Here is a 19,441-nt window from a genome sequence, read left to right as displayed (position 1 = left end):
GCGTGCACTCGCCTGAGCGGGTGTCTGCCGCCAGGGAAGGTGCCGACCAGGGACCTTCAGACGCTCCCTTCCTGCCACATGTGTCCTGGCTTTCCTGGGCGTCAGGCTCTCAGCAGCGCCGGCCGCACCGATGTCATTCCCTTCTCCGTCCAGCGTCCCGGGCCGTGGAGGGCGAGAGAGGGGCCCTGCGTCTTCATCGTGCACTGGGCCCTGAGGGCGGGCCTCCTCTTCCCCGTCCGCCCAGCACCCCAATGCCTTGCAGGGTCCCGCCAGCCCCCAGGAGGTGGTCTGCGCCCCTCGCCCGCCCGCCCACCGACCCAGGCAGCCTGCAGCCCACAGACCTCCGGCTGGCCTGGACTCTTGCAGGAACTCGGGGCTCTCCCGCGGGCGTCCCGAAGAGCGCAGCTGCTCTGCGTGTGCCCCAGCCCACAGCCCCACTGGAGCCCTGCAGCCCAGGCCGTGCCCACGCACAGCGGGGGGCGGGGGGAGCCGGGCAGGTAGGCGGGGTAGGCGGGGACAGTCACCCGCTGCAACGTCAACCACCAGAGGGGACTGATGGCCCAAAGTCCAAAGTGGGCGCTCTCGTGTTCGCTCCGAGCAGCAGCAGCCCGGACAGGCGGGGAGGAGGAAAGTAGACGCATCCTGCGAAGGGCCCTTCAACAGGACACGGAAGCACCCGCCAGGCGCAGGGGGTAGCGCCGGGCCACCGGGTTTCCGCCTCTCGGTGGGCTTGCCGAAGCTCTTCCTAGGTTCCAAGAAGCATCCCGCCCCCGCTGCAGCGCCCAAGGACCCCCACAAACCCTGCTGCCCAGGCCTCAGGAGATCACATCTTCCAACCAAGAATCAGCTTCGGTTGCGTTTAGTGCCTTGCCCCAGGTCACCGAAGGAGTGAGGGGCCAAGGCCAAACTCATTCCCAGAGAGGAGTCCTGGGCAGGACCCACTGCCCCCGCCTCCGCCCCCACAGAGATGCCAGAGGAGGGACACCTGCCACCGGTCCCGGGTGCCCCCGGGGCTCCTCGTCACCCTCGCCCCTCAGCTTCTCTCCTTTCCCTGGCTCTGGTGTCCCCACTGGCTCCCAGCCAGCACCCAGGGCACAGCTAGCTCCATCCTACAGGCCTGCCCAGGGCCGCCACCCATTCACCCCATGGGATGCACTGGGAGCAGAGGGGAAGGGGCGGCCAGCCCCGGAGGCTGCAGGGGTGATGGGCTGCTGGGGTGCCAGGGCAGGCGGCGGAGGCCGGGCCTCCAGAGCTGCCAGCTAAGCCCTCAGCGAGGAAAGGGCACACAGAGGAGGCAGACAAAGGGCCTGTGGTTCCACAGACTGAGCCCCAGGCTGGAATCCCCTTTGTGGGTTTGGCTGCCCTTTCAGGTCCTCGAGGCAGCTTCCTGGAGGGAGGGAGGGAGGAAGGGCGGGCGGGTCCAGGGGCCCCAGCGTCCTTCATCGTTACCATGTGCCAGTCACCGAGCAGAGGGCTGGGGCCCATCTTGTCTGGTCCTACTGAGTAAGCGATGTCTGCCCCATTTTCGGGGTGAGCCGGCTGGGACCCCAGGAGGAGAAGTCAACGGGTTGGGCCGTACCTGTGGCGGAGCAGGGACCCCCGGGGGCCAACATGCGGCCAGGCCTGAGCAGAGCCCGGAACCCATGCTCATAGATGAAGAAGGCAGAAACCCACATGGGCAGCTGGTCCCTACCGGCCAGAGGCCTCCGCCAGGGGCTCGCTCCCGGTTTCCAGGGCTTCGCATCCATTCAGAGGCTGCAGAGACCCGTCCAAGAGAACAGCTGACCCCAGGGGTTTCTCTGTCGCGGAAGGGTGATTTGGTAAGGAGCTTTATGCAAGCCAGGCAGGGAGGGCGCAGAGCTGGCCCCTGACCCTGGGGGGAGTCTCCGCAGGCATGAGGGGCAGCTCAGTTTCATTGAGAGGGTCTCCCATTTTCCCAAGACTAGGACTAACTCCCTTGGTTTAGAGCTGTGGTTCCAGCTGGGGCTGGTGGTGCTTCCTCGGGACCTTTGGCCGGGTCAGGAGACATTTTGGGCTGTCACAACTGGGTGAATGTTACAGACCTTGAAGGGACAGAGGCCGAGACGTTGGTGGATACCCTACAATGCACCGCACGGACCCCATGTGCACACGCAAGATAGCTCTCTGGCCCCAAACTGTAGCAGGCCAAGGTTGAGACCCTCGGGCTAGTTGCTTCTCGCTTCCCAAGGGGTGCACCTCTCCCTTTCACCCCACGTGAATCTGGAGGGGATCCAGAGTGGGGTCTGTTTCCCCGGAGCTACCAACCCTCAGAGCTGGAGGTCTGAGCACCCCACCGGCGTGCCTTTGGGCCTGGAGCGTCATCTTCTCTGTGCTCCCACCCCCTGACCCTGGTTCCCACCTCTCTGGGGCTCTCCAGCAAAGGAGGTGTCTGTGATGTCTCCCACATCAGTCCACAGGCCGTACGAGGCTGGCGGATATTTTTATTGTGGTAAAATACACAGAAGATAGAATTTGCCATTTCAGCCAGTTCAAACTGTGCGGGGCAGTGACCTCCAGTGCGTGCACGGTGCTGTGCGGGTCACCATCCTCTAGCTCCAGAAGATTTTCACTGCCCCCCGGAAGCCCCGGACCCCACAGCCATTACACAGTCACTCTCTAGTCGGGTCACGGGCCCTGTACAGCATGATGTTTAGCTGCATCTTCTTTGAGTTTTCCTGTTTCGTCTTCCCGCTTGGCCTTATGGAGGTTCAACATCCACACGATAAAACGCACCTATGTTCACAGTGAAGTTTAAAATTTTGACAGATGCATGCACTCGTGCACCTCCCCATGGCGCGCAAAATGTAGACAGTGTCACCCCCGCCGGGGCTGGGTCTATGACACCCCGTCTCCTCCCAAACTCAGCTCTGGAGAATCGCTGGTCCTTTTGTCACTAGATTTCCTAAGATTTCAAATAAATGAAATCATGCAGCATGGGCTCGTCTGTGTCGCTTCCTCCGCCTACGCCCGGCTCGCAGGCTCATCTCTGCTGACCTGCGCCTCATGCCGGCAGGGCCCTCCTGTCCCGAGCAGGGGCTATCCATCCGTGCACCAGCCCACGATCATTGAGAGGTTTGTCTGGGCTATTTCGAAGAGAGCTTCTGGAACATGTGTGCATGAGTCTTTGTGACGTAAATGCTTCTGAGCGCCCAGCCAGGCAGTCGCGGGCTCCCGGTGAGCATGGGTGCGGGCCTGTAAGAAGAGGCCGTCTGAGGGCCCGAGGCCACTCCGCACTCCCGCTGCCAGCGCTCGGGTCCTGCAGCCCCAGGCGCACTGGGCGTCCTGGGTCCCTGCTCCCCCCCCCCCGCGGAGCCCCTCCCTGCGTGCCCGGTGCCCACCCACACCTTCCTCCCAATGGCTCCAGCCAAACCTCTGCCCAGAGTTTGCTCTTTTCTATTGAACCCCTTTTCCTCCTGGCTGTGATCTTGGGGGATCTAGCGACTCGGCGACAGCTCATCAGAAGAGGCTCCGGCCTGGGCTCACCCGCGGCCTCGCAGGCGAGAGCCAGCCTGTCCTGCGCAGGAGATTCTCTGAGGCCTTAACTTTCTCACCAGGGCTTCCAAGTGTCCCTGCTGCTGTGATGCAAAGATCCTTCGATGAACAGACTGAAGACATTTCAGATGTTCCCAAACTGGGAAAAAATAGGAAAAGGAGTTCTGGCAGCCGGTGTGGAGGTGGAATGGAGACGGCCATCGACGATCCCATGAGATGCCATCTACAGGGTCCTTTTTCCTGCTACAAAAGTCATACGTGTGCGCTGCAGGAATTCGGGAATGTGCTCAACTGGAAAGAAGTCCCGTTACGGGCAGCCCTGGTGGTGCAGTGGTTTAGCGCTGCCTGCAGCCCGGGGTGTGGTCCTGGAGACCTGGGATCGAGTCCCACGTCGGGCGTCCTGCGTGGAGCCTGCTTCTCCCTCTGCCTGTGTCTCTGCCTCTCTCTGAATGAATAAATAAATAAATTAAAAAAAAAAGAAGTCCCATTACCCAGAGGTGCTCATTGCTGCTATTCCCGTGTATCTACTTCTGGTGTTTTAAAATGCACCTGGGCAGGAGCACCTGGAGGAGTGTGTGATGCTTGATCTCGGGGTCAGGGCTTTGAGCCCTGTGTTGGGCATAGAGATCACTACAAAATTAAAAAAAAATTAATGCATTTAGGCCTATAAAAGGGTCAAGTTTGATAAATAGGACAGCCAGCTATAGAGGCTGGCTTTAGGGAGGAGAGCAGCTCTCTGAGGACAAGAGGTGAACAGAGGGAAAGGTTGCCAGGGACGACTTGAAATAGGGCAGGAGAGACAAGCAGGTGCCCCAGTGTCTGCAGAGGCTCGTGTGTGAGCTGAGGGGCCAGGGTCTGGGCAGGGGCAGGGCACACAGGTGTCCACGGACATGAGGAACTCTGTGGTGACGGGCATTGGTCCCCAAGCGCTGCTTGTGGTCACGGCTCCCGTGGCGTGGGTACATGTATCAGGGCGTGTCCTGGGGTTTGGATCTTTTTCCCGGAACCACGGGATGGATGGATGCACCGAGGAACACTTAGCGTCCATCATGCACCTGCCTGGGGCCGGGCCTGATGCCAGGTGCTTGCATAAGTGCTACTGCCCTCAGTCCTGGCACACACCTGCGGGGCGGGCGATCCTTGCTCATGTTCCTGGATGTCTCCGCGGCCCGGTGCCCGGGGCTTCAGCCCTCCACGGTTTGGGGCTCTGGGGTGTGTCCCAGGCTGCGGCGCAGCTGCTTATCGCTGTGGATTCCCTCTCAGTGACTCACGGCACCATCCGAGACAAGGTGCGTGCCAGGCCTGAGCCCAGGACCCTGGCTGAAGGAGGGACTGTTGGTTTATCCTGCTTTTCATCGTTGGCTAAGCTATCGTTCTGGCCTTTGGGCAGAAGTCAGTCAGCCTTCAGGAACAACTGAGAAAATTCTAACTCCTTCCTTATCCGTGTGCTGGCTCAACTCCAGACAGACGTGTGTGTTGGCCGCGAACTGTTCCATCTTATACAACACTGAACGGTGTGGCTCCTGGCCCTGATTGGTCTCTGGGAGGTGTCACCAGTCCCAGGGCCTGCTGGAGGCCCACCAGGTGCGTGGACTCATCGGTCACAGCGTGGGGGTGGGGGGGCTCAAGAGACATTCGGATGGGCAGGCGACTAGGGGCTCGGGACACAGGGAGTGCCCGTCCATGCCTGTCCTCCCACCCTACCTCCTCGGGCCTAGGGCACACACCTCTCCCCCACCCCCCAGGCACCAAGACACCCACCCCCATCACCTGGGCCAGGACCCACTCCTACACACCTCTCCTCCCCAGGCACCAGGACCCCCACACCTCCCCCCTCACCAGGCACCAGGACCCCCACACCTCCCCTCCCCAGGCACCAGAACCCCCACAACTCCCCCCTCACCAGGCACCAGGTCCCCCCACACCTCCCCTCCCCAGGCACCAGGACCCCCCCACCAGGCTCCAGAACCCTCACATCTCCCCCCACCAGGCACCAGGACCCACACCCAACCCCCAACCAGGTACAAGAGAACCTCCTTTGTCGGCTGCAGTCAGTGGGGTCAGAGGTGGGATGTTATAATCAGAAAGGTCAGTCTTCAAAATCTGCCCCCCACCTCTGACGGGCCAGAGGGAGAGGAGACACCAGGGCCTAGGTCTGTGCTGTAGTCGCGGACTTGGGGGAGGCCTTCCCTGGGTTTGCCTCTGGTTCCGGCTCCTTCCCTCTCTCCGGCCTCAGAGAGGTGAGAGCCCGGGGGCGGGAGGGGGCTGGGGGGCCTGGGGGCAGGAGCTGAGTCTCACTGCCTCTGCCCCAGGCTTTGGGCTCCGGGAGCACATGTGGACAGACACACGTGCACACGAGCATGCGGCCGTGGCGGACACAGGGTGGGAGGCCCTGGGCGGCTGGGGGGCCACCGGGGAGATGGGACCCCGGCCCTGGGGCATTGGGCTTCCGCTGGGAACCTGCCATATCAATCCTGAAGCAAAGGCCCAGGAAGTGAGGGGCTTGGTTTCCTTGCAATCTTTCCCGTCCTCTACTGGCAGCTTTCTAGAAGGGTCCTCACTAACAAGGAATGGAACAAATGGAGCTGGAGGATTGAGCCGAGAGCACAGGGACGTGATGAGCGAGAGCACGCGGCCAGGAGGGACAGACTGCAGGGCCCAGGGCCGCGGGGTGCAGGGCCGAGACTGGAACCAGGCACGTGGGGGGCCAGGCCCTCGGTCTGGGAGGCACTGCTGGGGGAACCAGCCAGCTCTTGGGACACTTCTGAAGACACTGGTCGTACTAAGAAACGAGACCCCATGGAGTAAATTTGAAGATTGGGTTGGCATCCGGGGCGATGCAGGGTCTGGCAGTGGGAGCTCCGAGTTTGCAAAACGGAGATATATATATATATTTTTTTACAAGAAGGGGGCTGAGCAAGGAGCTAACATGAAAGTAAAGAGAGGGTGGCCCCAGGCTGCTTTCCCTCGGGGTGCGGACGGGGTCCTAGGTGGGTGACCACAGCTTCCTCGGCGGATGGCCAGGCTTGTGGGGCACACGAGCTCCTTGGCGCTGGCCAGGCTGTCCCCCACCCACCGCCGCAGATCGTGTTTCCCGGAGAGGCTGGAAGGGCGCATGGGTCAGGTGTTCAAGTCCGGGGCGGGGGGACCTGGCTGAGGGGACACCTTCTGGGGCCTGTGGTTTCAGCAGCAATCACAGTGGCCCCGTGGTCCCTGACACCGGCCCAAGCAAGCGGGCCGCAGTGAGCGCTAGTGAGCAGGTGCATCGGAAACGCTCCTCGAGCCACTGGGGTAAAGGACCTCCTGGTCCCGGCCCTGTGGTCCCACGCGGTGGCCTACGGCCCACTCAGGCCCTGTGGGCAGTCCCACTGGCTGCGGACACCAGGGGGCAGAGGGCAGGTGGCCTGTGCTCATGCTCGAACCCCCCCAAGCCGCCGACCTGTGTCCCTGACGTCTGGAGCCCTCCAGCCGCCCGAGGAGCCCACGGGGGTGAGCCCCTCACCCGTGGGGCCAGCGCTGGCACAGCCAAGCCCGATCGCGGGGGCACCCCGTGCTAACTGGAGAACCCCACCCCCCCACGCTGGGACGTGCCCTGGGAACCTTGAAAAGACCATTAGCCGCTATTTCTGTAAACCACAGTACAAATGAATAAAACATAGGATGGGGGAAGACACATAAAACGCATACCTACGTGTTTTATAAAAATAAAAAGAGAATCTACAATACGTAATTGCTCTGGCAAAAGACCCACAGCCAGAATCATGGAACCTACCCCTCGATACCCAGGCCCAAATGGTCTAATTGGGCAGAAGACTGAAGAGGCAAATCGCAAGAGGGACGAGGCACGTGTGCCCGGGAGCAGGTGCTCCGTGCCGCGGGTCATCAGATCACTGCAAAGTGAGAGCTCCCAAGACACCAAGGCAGCCCCCCCCCCCCGGGACAGGCGAGAGCAGGTGTCGGGGAGGCGATGGAGACCCTGGGACCCCCACCCTCAGCAGCTGCTTGGTGGGCACGTCAGATGACACATCACTTTGGAAAGGAGTTGGTGGTTTCTTTACAAGTTGAACACAAACGGGGGCGCCTGTGTGGCTCAGCCGTTGAGCCTCTGCCTTTGGCTCAGGTCCTGGGGTCCTGGGATAGAGCCCCGCGTCAGGCTCCTCCCTCTGCCTCTGCCGTCCCTGCTGGTGCTCTCTCACTCTCGCTCTCTCAAATAAATGAATAAAATCTTAAAACAAAAAATGATTTAAACATACACGCCGTGTATGACCCGGCCATTCCACCTCTGGCTGTTGGCTCAACAGAAATGAAAACGTGTCCACATGAAAGCCCACAACTGTTCAGAGCAGCTTTATCGGTACTAGCCCAACCCAGAAGCAACCCAAATGCCCATCGACACGGGAATATGGGTGAAGGCGCTGCGTCCTCTGGTGGGGTGCAGGGGGGGACACCAGGGGCAAAGAAGCCACGCTGCAGCCACGCGGCTCCCGCAAGTGTCCCGCTGGGCAGAAGGAGCCGGGGTCATTCTGTTTACCTAAAATTCTTGGAAGGACAGAAGGCAGATCGGTGGTCACCCAGGGAGCGGAAGGTGGGACACAGGGAGGATTTGGGGGTTACCGAATCGCCCTGCACCACGGTCTGCTAAACAATAATACACCGTCCTGGGTAAAAATAAAGAGAGCGAGAACAAAGAAAGAAGCAAGAATCGAGGGACAGAGCATTCCTCCCGTAAACAGGATGGGGACAGGGTGGCATCTGAGCATAGATCTGTAGGAAGTGGGGGCAGGAGGAGAGCACAGGTGCCAAGGCCATGAGGCAGGACCATGCCTGTGGTGTTCCCGACCACAGCTGGGAGCACAGCTGGGAGCCCCGTGGCTGCAGCTCACGGAGGGTGGGGGGGGTGGACAGAGGGATGACATCATTTCCTCTGAGTGAAATGAGGAGCCAGCACATCTGGACATATTTCAGAGACAGAGTAAAACCGACAGGATCTGCCCACAGCTTGAAGGCAGACAATGGAAGAGAGGAGCCAAGGAGGCCTCCACATTTTTGTGCTTTTTTTCTTTAAGTTTTATTTATTCACGAGACGCACAGAGAGAGGCAGAGACACAGGAGGAGGGAGAAGCAGACTCCATGCGGGGAGCCCGATGTGGGACTCAATCCCAGGACCCCGGGGTCACAACCTGAGCCGAAGGCAGACTTTTAACCGCTGAGCCCTCCATTTGTCCCCATTTTTGTGTTGTTTTTAAATCCTGCTGACAGAGGTACGTGTGATTACACGCGGTAAAATTCACCATTTTCAGCGCGACAAGCCCACGAGTTCTGGTGGCCGCACCTCCGCGGCCGCACACGGGCCACGAGCTCCCGCCACACTCTAGCCCCCCGTGTGGTTTCCACAGTGCTGTCTACACGGCCTGCTCCGGGCAGCGGCTCCGCCCCTGCTGCCCAGAGTCTGCCCATCAGTGCCTTACGGTTTGTTTTCCCGACGGGCATTTGGGTTTCTGGCGTTTGCCGATTCTGAATAAAGCTGCTATGGACACGTGCGTGCCGGTTTGTCTATGTTTTCTTTCCTCTTGGGTACATTTTAGGGGCGATGGCCGCGAGTTCAGCCTCCGATTTGAGCGGAGGCCGCGTGTCCACCAGCACCCCGAGGCCTCCATGCACTTGCTGTTGTCCCTACTCGGAGCTTTTCAAACTGCGCAGTTGGAAGGATGGACCCCTGCCTTTTGCTGGGATGGGAAATTCTGACAGTGATGCATGTTTCAGAGGGATCATTAGGATATATTTGGGGTCTTGTTACTGTCTTGTTAATAAGGCTCGATCTCTCTCAAATAAATAAAATCTTTAAAAAAATCGTAAAAAAAATGTGATGTGATTGACAAAATCTATTACCGTTTTCATAACAAAAAGTTTTCTGTAAAAAAGCTGAAACCAGTGTACCAGGAGTGGATTTAGCTGCAAGTAAAAGAAGATCCAACCAACAGCAGCTCAGAAGCCCACGGAAGCGTGGATGGAGGCAGCTGGCAGGGAAGGGGCGGTGGGCCCACCACGTCCTCACACCCACAGCTTCTGGAGTTCACTCATTTGGCCCAGCAACTTGTCACTTCATGGTGAGAAGGTGGCTGCTGATGTTTAAGCATCATGTCTACATCCAAGACTGGGAGGAGGGAGAGGAGGGGAAGAATGCCAGCTAAATATGTCCCTTTTCTCAGGAAAAAGCAGTCTTCCCAAGAAACCACCAACAGACAACTGCTTTCCTCTCCTTGGCCAACACTCGGCCCCACAGGCTCCTGGGACTTGGCTGGAGACTGGAAGGGAGTTTCACTTTTCCAGTCTCTAAGGTGGGGGAAGCCAGGCAGGGGCATGGACACCCGAGGGAGCGCAGGCGGCCACCACTCGCACAGCCACAGGCCACCGCAGGAGGGCTGGGCTGTGTGTGCATGGGGGCTCACGCCCAGGTTGCAGATGCAGGGCCCCGGGTGGGTGGGAGGTTCCTTGAGGGTTAAAGGTCCGAGGAGGGAGCAGGTGGAGGAGCTGGTGGGCCTTGCAGCCTGCAGCTGAGGCAGCTCCCGCCAGAATGACATTTGTCACTGTGGCCAGACGGCCCCCACCCCACTCCGACCTTGGGGAGATCAGGAGAGCTCCGCCAAGGGCCGGTCCAGGTGGGAGGGTGCAGCTGGGGGATGCACCTTGCCACGGGGGCCCCAGGACATCCCCGGGGGGGCACAGCCCTCGGGTCTCAGGGCTCTCTGGCCCTCGGAGGCAGGTGGTGTCGGTGGAGCAAAGCTGTGGGTCCCCCTGCCTGGAGTGGTCCAGATTTGGGGTGATTTCTGGGGCCCAGCTCCAACTGCCTGCTAAGGGGCTTCTCTGTCCCATGGCTAGGCTGCCTGCATTTGCACCTCCCGCACCCCCAGCCCCTGATTAGGGAGGGACATTGCACAGGCGCTGGGGCGGGGCAGGCGCTGCTTTCCCACTCCAGGGTCCAGGCTGCCTTCGGGCTCCTGGAGGAGGGTGCGCTGCGGGGGGGGGGGGGGGGGGTCCTGGAGGAGGGTGCGCTGCAGGGGGGGGGGTCCTGGAGAAGGGTGCGCTGTGTGTGGGGATGTGTGCTTCCTGGAGGAGATGCTCCCTGGAGGAGGGTGCGCGGGGCGGGGGGGGGGGGGTGGGTGCTGGGGGGGTGCTGGAGGCTGACTACAGGGCTGAGAGAACCCGCCCTGCCCTCCCCGAGTGTCCTGCCGCTTGTGGGGCGATTTCTGACCCCGCAGCAGACGGCCAACGTTTGTAGGATAGTGCTCCCTCAGGGGCCTCCGTGGGGATGACGTGGGAGGGGGATCCTCCGTTTACTGCAGGGGAGAAACAGAAGAGAGGAGGGGGAGGAGGAGGGGTGAAGGTTAGAAGCAGGGGCAGAACCCCGGCTGAGCCTGGAGGGCAGAGGGAGGAGGCGGGTCGGGTCGGGTCGGGCCGGGGCGGGGTCGGGGTCGGGGTCGGGGTCGGGGTCGGGGCCCGGGCCGGGGGCGGGGCCTGCCCTGGGTCGGGGCGGGGCCGGGGCTGGTGCCCCGCGAGCCCGAGGCCAGTTTGCTGTTTGTGTTTTGGTAAAACCGCCCCGGGCCTGCGGGCTGATGCGGCCGGAACACGAGGGCGTGCGAGCCTCGCGAGCGGACCTCCCGGACGTGGGGCACCGGGGGGCGCGGCGGCCCCGGGCCCGTCCCTCCTGCCTTCTCGGAAACTCACTTCACGGACAATTTCTCCTGGACATTTGCAAGCGGCGCTTGGCGTGACCGCCCGGCGGCTTCGCGGACTTTCCTTCAGAGCCAGGCTCTCCCGGGAGCCTCCCGCAGCTCCGCGGACTCCTGCGGAGACCACAGCCGCCCTCTGCGCCCCAGCCCGCCGCGTGCAGGGAGCCCGAGCGGGGCTGGGAGGGGGCCCAGACGTGGGGGGGCTGGGAGGGAGCCCAGATATGGGGGGCTAGGAGGGGCCCAGACGTGGGGGGGCTGGGATATATAGGGGGCTGTGTGGAGCAGGTCCGCAGGGAGGGCAGGGCAGTCCTGGGGAGGGGGCTGTTAGCCGGCAGGGCTCCCACCTGCTGTGGACGCAGGCCAGGTGACTCCATCCCCACGTGCGGCGTCGCCCGTCCTTGGCAGGACAGGACGACTCAGAGTCAGCAGGGAGCCTGAGTCACATCCCCGAGCAGAGGCCCCGGCTGCCCCAGGCCCAATCAGGACACCTGCTTGGGGGGGGGGGGGCGGAGGGAGGGAGCGCCGCGCTCTCGTGGGGGCGGGTTTCTCCTTGCTAGCCCGGTTCTGGGGCCTGGACCCGCCCTGCAGCCCGCCCCGCCCCCCCGCCCCCCCTCCCCGCCCCCGCCCCGGCAAGGCCGGGTCTCCCAGGCCGCTGCACCTGCCGCCTCCTCTAGGTGGCCTCCCGGTTGGGGGGGCGGCTAGGAAGGAAGTGCCAGGGCCAGGGCGGAATGCTGAACCGCAGGTGCACAGGACACCTCGCCGGCGGGGCCACCAGACAAACTCATACCCATTCGCCCCCGTTTTAACTTCAAGTGTGCCCCCGAGTCCCAGTGTCCCTAACCTGGAGAAACAGGAAGGGGGAATAAATAATTTATTGAAATTGGAGGAATAAATAAGATATGCGGGCGGGGGTACAAATAACAGTAAAAATCATTAGCACGTATACACACACACACACACACACACAGGCGCTCCCGCAGGCGGGATGGGGGCCGGGACCTCGCAGCAGAGGCGGCCGCGGCGGCACACGGGCGCCCCCCGGAGGCAGGGGGCGTACGTCCGGAAGGGCCGCCAGTCTCCCCAGGTCCCTAGGGCGCGGCGCCACCAGCGGACCCCCTGCCCTGCGAGTGCCCGCGGAGCTGCACCCCCTGTGCGACCCTCGTCACCCAGGAGCGGTGGGCCGCCAGGCTGATGTAGACGCCGGGCCGGTCGCGCTCCGCACAGCCCTCACCCCAGCTGATGATGCCGGCCAGCAGCCAGGTGCCCTCTACCTGGCACATGAGGGGGCCCCCGGAGTCACCCTGCGGGGAGGAGGGGAGGTCAGGGGCCCACGTGGGCCAGGGCTGGACAGTGCCCAGACGGACAGGGCAGGTGGCAGGCGGCTCCCTGGGGGGCAGGCGGGCGGGTGCATTTCTCTCCTGGAGGAAGAGGTGCTGGAACTCCAGCAGGCCCCTGGGGGCCTGGGCCGGACAGGCCTTGGGGGTACCCCCTGGCGAGGAGCTCTCCGTGGGGGACCTCCTCGCTCACAGCCCCTGGCCCAGCGCCCGTGGGCAGCAGATAGGAATTGTGAGCAGGACCTACAGCGTCCAAGCCCAGGAGCTAACCTTACACCCGCCTGCTGTCCGCCACCGCAGTGCTGGAGCTGGTGCTGGGGACCAGGACGAGGAGCCCCCTCAAGAGAAGGCCCAGAGAGGGGGTCTGGTACACCCAGGATGCTCAGTGGATGTTTGGTGTGTGGCCCAACGGATGGACGGCCGAGCCACGTGGAGGCATCTAGGGGGGCTTGCAGGTCCCAGTTGATTTGGGGGGGTGGGCAGCGGTGGAGCTCAGGGGGACGAATGTGGGAAGAAGGTGGGGTGCTCACCAGACAGGCATCTCGCTGCCCCTCCAGGTAGCCAGCGCACAGCATGTCCTCGGTGATGGCTTCCTGGCCGGCTCCTCGCCAGTACAGGCGGCTGCAGATTTCCGAGTCGATGATGGGGACCTCCAGCTTCTGCAGGGTCTGGGGATGGGCCAGGGGCACTGGGGGCAGGAGCAGAGGGTCGGACTTGGGATGCCCTCTCCTTATTGTCCTCACGGAACCATCCACTCCCCGCAGGGGCAGTTCCCAAAGGCGGAGGGACCTCTGTCCGGCTCTCCTAGACCGGTGGAAACCCCCCAAATTCCAAGATTCCACCTCCGGACCTACTGAATCCAGACAGGAGCGTGCGCCCCAAGACCCCGAACCTTTAATGAGATTTCTGAGGCCCAAAAAATGGTTCGAACCACTGGGCCCGGCTTGTCCTGCCTTAGGGACCACTTTGTCCCACACGGGCCTGGAACAGGGCTCAGTTGATCACCTGCGTTGGCGTGACCAGGGCTGAGGAGGCCCCGCACCCAGCAGGTGGCAGCCCCTGGGGCTGGTCGGTGCACCCTCCCCAGCCTGCAATTCCAGTTCTCGAAGGAGCCCCGCGGGATGACTATGGGGAGGCTGCCTGCACCCTCGGACTCAGTGAGCCCCCAGGTACCTGATGTCATTTCTCTTCATTCTTTTGGACAATCTGGTTCAAGTCCCATTTTTCTTATCCTTTTCCCTCTTAGCGCGGCCCCTTATCTACCTGCTCTGCTGCCCTGCCTCTTACTTTATCTGACATGTATCTATACACGGTGTTTTCCAAACCTCCAGACTTGGTCTGACAATTGTATTTTCCAGTTATGGAGACTCGGTTCCTTCTGGAAATTTCGCCTGCAATCACGGCACGCCGCCACCAGCAGGTGCCTGTTCCCACTTGGGAGTCCCAGGGCTGTCTTCCTATTCCGAGTCGGCCTGGCCCCACATGTGCTCCCTACATCACTGAACAGCGGGTTGGTCTGGCCGCGGCTCCCCAGACCGTCACCACGGACCCCTCTCGACTAGGAAGGGCCTACGGCTGTGCGGCGGGGCTCAGTGACCTCACGCCTCTGCTCTGCGGCTCATTTTCCTTTTGTCTCTATCATCAAAGACAGCCGTTTCCCTTGTGCCAGGCCTCTGGCTGCTACCCTTGGCTGCTCACCGTGTCCGTGTCCCGGGGAGTCGGCCACCCTCCGTCCCCAGCCACCCCCAGGCACCCGGGAGGGGAGAGGCTGTACCCCCATCGCGGACGCTCCCCCAGCCCGCAATCCAGCAGCGCGTGTTGGGAAGGAGGTGGACGGAGGAGTCGGGCAGGCAGATGGGCAGGATTCGCTCGGAGAAGCGAACGGAGTGCTCCAGGCGCACCAGGGCGATGTCGGCGCGGGAGCCCTCTCTCCAGGAGTACACAGGGTGGGACAGCACCCAGGCGATCCCCACCTCCTGGGACCTGGGGCCAGGGTTCCCCAGCTGCCAGGTCCCCAGCAGCACAGAGTACTCAGATGGTTTGTTCAGATTGCTGTCAGGAAGAGGAAGGGGGTCAGCCAGGACCTGGGCCGGGGGGGGGGGCGGGGGGGGGTCTGGGTCAGGCCGAGCATACCCCTTGAAGCAGTGGGCAGCCGTGACCACCCAGCGGCTGCTGAGCAGGGAGCCCGCACAGTGGTGGGTGCCGTTCTTCTGGATGCTCACGACCCAGGGCCACTGGGCGTCGGTGCTGTCCTCGCCACCTACGATCCGGTTCAGCTGCTGGGGCTTCCCGCAGGCTGGGGGTGCTGGCGGAGGAGGGACCCATTTCTGTCACCCGGGGCCCTCCGGCCCTGCCGGCGCCCCGTGTCCTCCCGGCCTCCGGCCTCTGCCCTCCCCCACTGCCTTCCCGCGCCCTCCGCCCCCTGCTGCCCTGCCCCGGGCCCTCGCCCAGTCCCTGCTCTGCCCTGCAGGCCTCGCCGCTGCCTGCTCGGAGCCCTTGTGACCTGCTCCCCCGACAGAGGACACAGGAGCCCCCTCCCACCGCGCAGGACCCCACTCACCGGCTATCTCCGCAGCACGGAGGGCGGCTGGGGGCGAGAGAAAGAAGGGTCAGGCGGTGGAGGGGAGCCCCCTGGGGCCCGGGGCAGGTCCCCAGGTCCAGGGTGGGGCATTTCCTGGAGCCCAGGCTGGGCGATGGAAACGTCAGGCTGGAAGCTGTGGCCTCCCCTCCCGCCAGCTTCCTGTCCAGCCTGTGCCCGCGCTCCGTGCCACCTGCCTGCTGGAGGAGGAACTGGCTCCTGGGTGCCTGGCATGGAGGGCAGGGGCGGGGAGCCCACCCCGACCCTCTGGGACACTCCCCCCAGACCTGAGGCCCTGGCCCGGGAGACCCTCTCAATCCCACGCCCAAGGCCTGGAAGCCTGCGGACTCAAGAGTTGGGAGGGACGAGGACAAGGTCAGGCCTCTACCCAGAGTCGTCCCCTGCTGGCAGCCACTGGACATGGCAGAGAGGAGCGAGCCAGCGCAGAAGGGAAGGGGACAGGGCCGGAGGGGACAGGGCCGGAGGGGACAGGGCTGAGGGCTGGGGGCAGGCAGGTGCGGGTGGCCAAGGGAAGGCCCTGGGTATGGACGGGGACAGGCCGCGGGTCGTCAGGACTCACCTGAAGAAGCCAGAAGCAGCAAGGGGGTGACGATCCTGAGACAGCCCCCACCTGGGGCTGGGGGGCCTCTGGAAACCACCATGGCCAGCGGGGGTGCAGGCACAGCTGGGAGAGCAGGCCTGCCCAAGAGGGAGTGTGCAGAGTTCCCTGGGTCCCCCAGGTTTTATCCTGGAGGTGGAATGCCGTTGGACCAGTCCCCCAAGTGAGTGAGTGGCTCAGTCCCTGCCACCCGGGGCTGTAGGTCACAGGAGGGGTGGGACTGCGGGAGGAAGTGAGCCGCTAAGGGGACTGAGGGCTCCAGCCAGGACCCCCACCTCTGCCCTGGAGCAGTGGACTCAGGGCTAAACTGGGGCCCAGGTTCCATCCTCTGGAGAAGCAGGACCGGGACTCAACTGGAAAGGTCCCAGTTTGGGGGGGGAGGGGAAGGCCCGGGCCTGGGTCTGCCCCAGCTGAAGGCCAGGGTCTGGGGTCTGTGTGCAGACCCAGGGCCTTGGGGGCACAGGGGCTGCCCAGAGGCTCAGTAACGGCTCCCTTGTCCGGGGGCCACCGTGACTCAGCCTGGACACCTGACCAAGCCCCGGGCTCTGGGATCCCGTTAACCCACTTCCCAGAAAGCTGTGAATCAGGCCCCCAGCGGCACCTGTCCTGTGGGTCCTGTCACTTGGTGAACAACTCACCCCTCACCTGCACTGCGGGGAAGCCCAGGCGGGGCCAGCCAGGTGCCCAGGTGGCCCCTGACATGGCTGCCTGGGAAGGGCTGGGGGCTGGGCCCCACCCCCTCCCAGCCCCCCCACCCCCTCCTACCCCTCCAATCTCCCCCCCCCCGCCCCTGCCCCTGCCCACCAGAGGGTCAGAGGGCAGTGGGGCTCTGCTGCAGCAGGGAGCTGGGGTGGGTGGTGTGGGCGCGCGGGATGAAACCTTGTGACCCGGGGTCCCCACGGGTTATTCCCTGACTCAGACCCCTGCTCTCATGACGCCCCCTACCCCCCTGCAGGAGAGCAGGCTAATTCTTCTCCGGACCCAACCCTACAGACCGGACTCTACCAATCCTACTGGGGGTATATGGTTTATCTCTGTGCTTTTGTTCATTTGAGCAACAAACCTCCTGCTGGGAAGGGGCCAGAAACCAACAGAGCAACTTGCAGTGTCCCTTGTGCCCACATCCGGACATCCCAGCCTCAGGCTCCCTCCTGTTCCCATTCTGCTGCTGAGGAAAGGGGGTCAGGGCTAAGGGGTGGAGCTGGAAAAGACCTGGGGGAGGGGTGGAGCTGGCGGGGGGGGGGGGGGGGCTGGGGGGAGGGGCAGAGCCTGGATTTGAACCCCAATCTGGAGGCAGGTGACTGGATGGGACTCAGTAGACCCTGAGGGATCTGGGTCCAGGGGTGGATGGTTTTCGCTCAAGGTCCCAGGTGTCGGGGGGCTGGGGGCCTCAGGGGCCCAAGGAGGCACCTGACTCTGGCCTAGAAAAGCAGGACCTGGACACAGAGGCCCAGAGGGCAAGTGGAGGGGGAGCTGCAGAGGCTGGAGCAAGGGGGGCAGGAGAGAGGGGGCATGGGGCTGGGGGCCTCCAGGCAGACCCTCAGGGCACCCCACTAGGCAGCTCCCCAGCGTGGTCAACATGCTCTGCACACAGCCTGTTTGGGGGCCTGGCTCCGGGCTGCAGGGTCTGCAGGCAGGCGGCAGGAGTCTACAGAGTCACCTTCCCGAGACTGGGGAGGCTGGGAGGCTGGGAGCCTGAGAGGCTGGGAGGGTGGGAGGCTGGGAGCCTGGAAGGCTGGGAGGCGGGGAGGCAGGGAGGTTGGCCTGGGAGGCTGGGATGCCGGTACAGGGAGGACTGCTGGTGCGTTTTACTGGCCCCCGCGTCAGTCGGAAGGGCAGGGGACAATGCGGGGTTAAGCCGCAGCCAGAACCAGGCCTTGGCATCAGGCCTTGAGGGTGAGCCCCCATCACACCCCAAGACAAGCCAATGTGAGGGTGCGGGAGCCCCGAACACCTCCCACTGGCGCCATTCCCCGGCCGGGGAGCACACCCTCCAGGCCTAGGCGAGGGCTGGCTTCCACGGGTGCTTCCCCCACCGCTTGGGATCCTGGGGCACCTCTGGGCTCCGCGGCTCACCTCAGGCGCCCCCAACCCACTCCCTTCCTGCAGCTAAGGTGGTTGGCCGCCCCAGCTCACTCGATAAGCTTTTGTTGGGCAACTGCTGTGTGGCAGGCCGGACGCCGGGCACCGGGCCAGGGGGAGGGTAGGACAGAGGTCCCATCCTGGGGTGGCACGCGTCTCCCAGGGGCTGGGAGGCGGGTGGGTGATGGTGGTGACGCGTCACGGGAGGAGGGTGCATGGGGAAGCCTGGGAGGAGGGCAGAGACCCTGGGGGCCGAGCTGCGGCCCCCCGCGGGGAGGGACAGTGTAGGAAGCCCGGAGGCTGGGCATGCAGGTGGGTGCCCAGTGCCCTGGGGTCAGCGGGCTCTGCTGAATGGGCAAGTCCACCAGGCAGAGCCTAGAGGCTGCGAGGAGCGGCCCCGACTGCCGTGACCCAGGGTCGCTGCCTGGATGCCCCGAGGGGTGGGCATGTGTGCAGAGACGTCGCTGTCCCCAAGATGGGGTGGCCCGGCAGGCGGCCGCAAGGGGCAGGACCTGGCAGGTGCCAAGAAGTCCTGAAAAGCCAGTGAAGACGGTGGCGCTGGTCCTCGGCTTCCAGAGCGGGGACCCCGCAGATTCCGCATCCGTCAACAGCAGATTGTGGGGTGACGGCAGCTGGCAGCCTGGGCGCCGCACAGACAGACGGATGGATGGCTGCCCACCTGGCCACCCCCGCGGCCGCGTGGCCCTGGAGCTGTCTCAGGACCTCCGTGACTGCAGCGAGGTGTGCGGGCTGCTGGGGCTGCTGGCCGAGCAGTGGCTCCCAGCGCCGCGCCACTCGGGGTGGGGACATGCGGGGCGGTCCGCTCCGTCCACCCAACTACGAAGCGCCACCATGCGCAGGTGACCAGGTGGCCTAGGGCGCGGCCGCAGAGCAAGCCACCTGGAGCAGCCGGCCGTGCAAAGGGGGGGCACCGGGCGGGGGAGCCTGAGGACACCGCGGCCGCGCGGAGTTGCAGCCCAAGAGGGCCCCAAGTCGCTGGAGTCGCCAAGCCACGGGGGCGGGCCGGAGGCAGGACCCAAGGGCGGGCGCGGGGCACGTCCTGGGGAGCCGAGGGCGCAGTGTGTGCACCAGTGGCGCTTAACATGGTAAATCATGTTTGTTTTACTGCAACAGAAACAACGGGGAGAAAAACCAGACGCGCCCCCTCGTGACTGTGAAGCTCCGACGCTCCGGGGCGGGTGGGCAGAGCGTCTTCCTCCAGGCCGGGCCTCAGTTTACCCAGCTATGAGGAGGGCTGGTCCCCGCCTGCGTGTCCTGGGCTGGAGCGGCCCACCGACTGAGCAACGCGGGGCCGCCCCATCCGTGGGCAACGTCCTGCGGGGGCGATGGTCCCGGCGGGTGGCCCCGGGGACACCGCCCGCGGCTCTCGCCTGCAGGGATGACCTCCCCTGGTGGAGCCACGCTCCTGGGAACTCACCTGTCACCCGGGGCCTCCTGCCGTTTGGAGACTAGAGTCCATGCAGCCCCAGCCCGTCCCAGGTCCCGCTCAGGGCCCCCACCCCCGACCGGCCGCAGAGCTCTGTGCTGCCCCCTTCCACGCAGCGCAGTGCTGGGGTGCCCGGGG

General features: G+C 63.8%; 1 protein-coding gene across 3 annotated transcripts; it reads right to left on the bottom strand.

Annotated features, from left to right (window-relative positions):
- Nucleotides 1-11,868: 11,868 nt before the first annotated feature.
- Nucleotides 11,869-15,863, bottom strand: LOC129519674 (brain-specific serine protease 4-like). Of its 3 annotated transcripts, none has more exons than XM_055340445.1 (6): nt 15,736-15,863; nt 15,138-15,164; nt 14,711-14,882; nt 14,352-14,629; nt 13,108-13,265; nt 11,869-12,084 (listed from the first exon to the last, which is right to left on the bottom strand). In XM_055340445.1, the coding sequence occupies exons 1-6, from the start codon at nt 15,815-15,817 to the stop codon at nt 12,052-12,054; spliced, it is 750 nt and encodes a 249-aa protein (XP_055196420.1). In that variant the 5' UTR covers nt 15,818-15,863; the 3' UTR covers nt 11,869-12,051. The 3 variants fall into 3 exon arrangements, with proteins under 3 accessions (XP_055196420.1, XP_055196419.1, XP_055196418.1); XM_055340444.1 differs by lacking the exon at nt 11,869-12,084 and adding an exon at nt 12,093-12,544; XM_055340443.1 differs by lacking the exon at nt 11,869-12,084 and having other exon boundaries at nt 12,435-13,265.
- Between the last annotated feature and the right edge of the window lie 3,578 nt (nt 15,864-19,441).

Source organism: Nyctereutes procyonoides, unplaced genomic scaffold (genome assembly GCF_905146905.1).
Source record: "Nyctereutes procyonoides isolate TBG_1078 unplaced genomic scaffold, NYPRO_anot_genome, whole genome shotgun sequence".
Classification (NCBI taxonomy): domain Eukaryota; kingdom Metazoa; phylum Chordata; class Mammalia; order Carnivora; family Canidae; genus Nyctereutes; species Nyctereutes procyonoides.
Note: the sequence above shows the minus strand (reverse complement) of the source record. Positions and strands in the feature narration are given on the sequence as shown.

Excerpts from the sequence above, each read along its gene's own strand:
- LOC129519674 (XM_055340443.1), bottom strand. The coding sequence starts at position 15,817 with ATGGTGGTTTCCAGAGGCCCCCCAGCCCCAGGTGGGGGCTGTCTCAGG. Across the intron at positions 15,165-15,735 it reads GCTGCTTCTGGCTTCTTCAG|CCGCCCTCCGTGCTGCGGAG; the intron begins GTGAGTCCTGAC and ends TCTCGCCCCCAG. Across the intron at positions 14,883-15,137 it reads CCGTGCTGCGGAGATAGCCG|CACCCCCAGCCTGCGGGAAG; the intron begins GTGAGTGGGGTC and ends CTCCTCCGCCAG.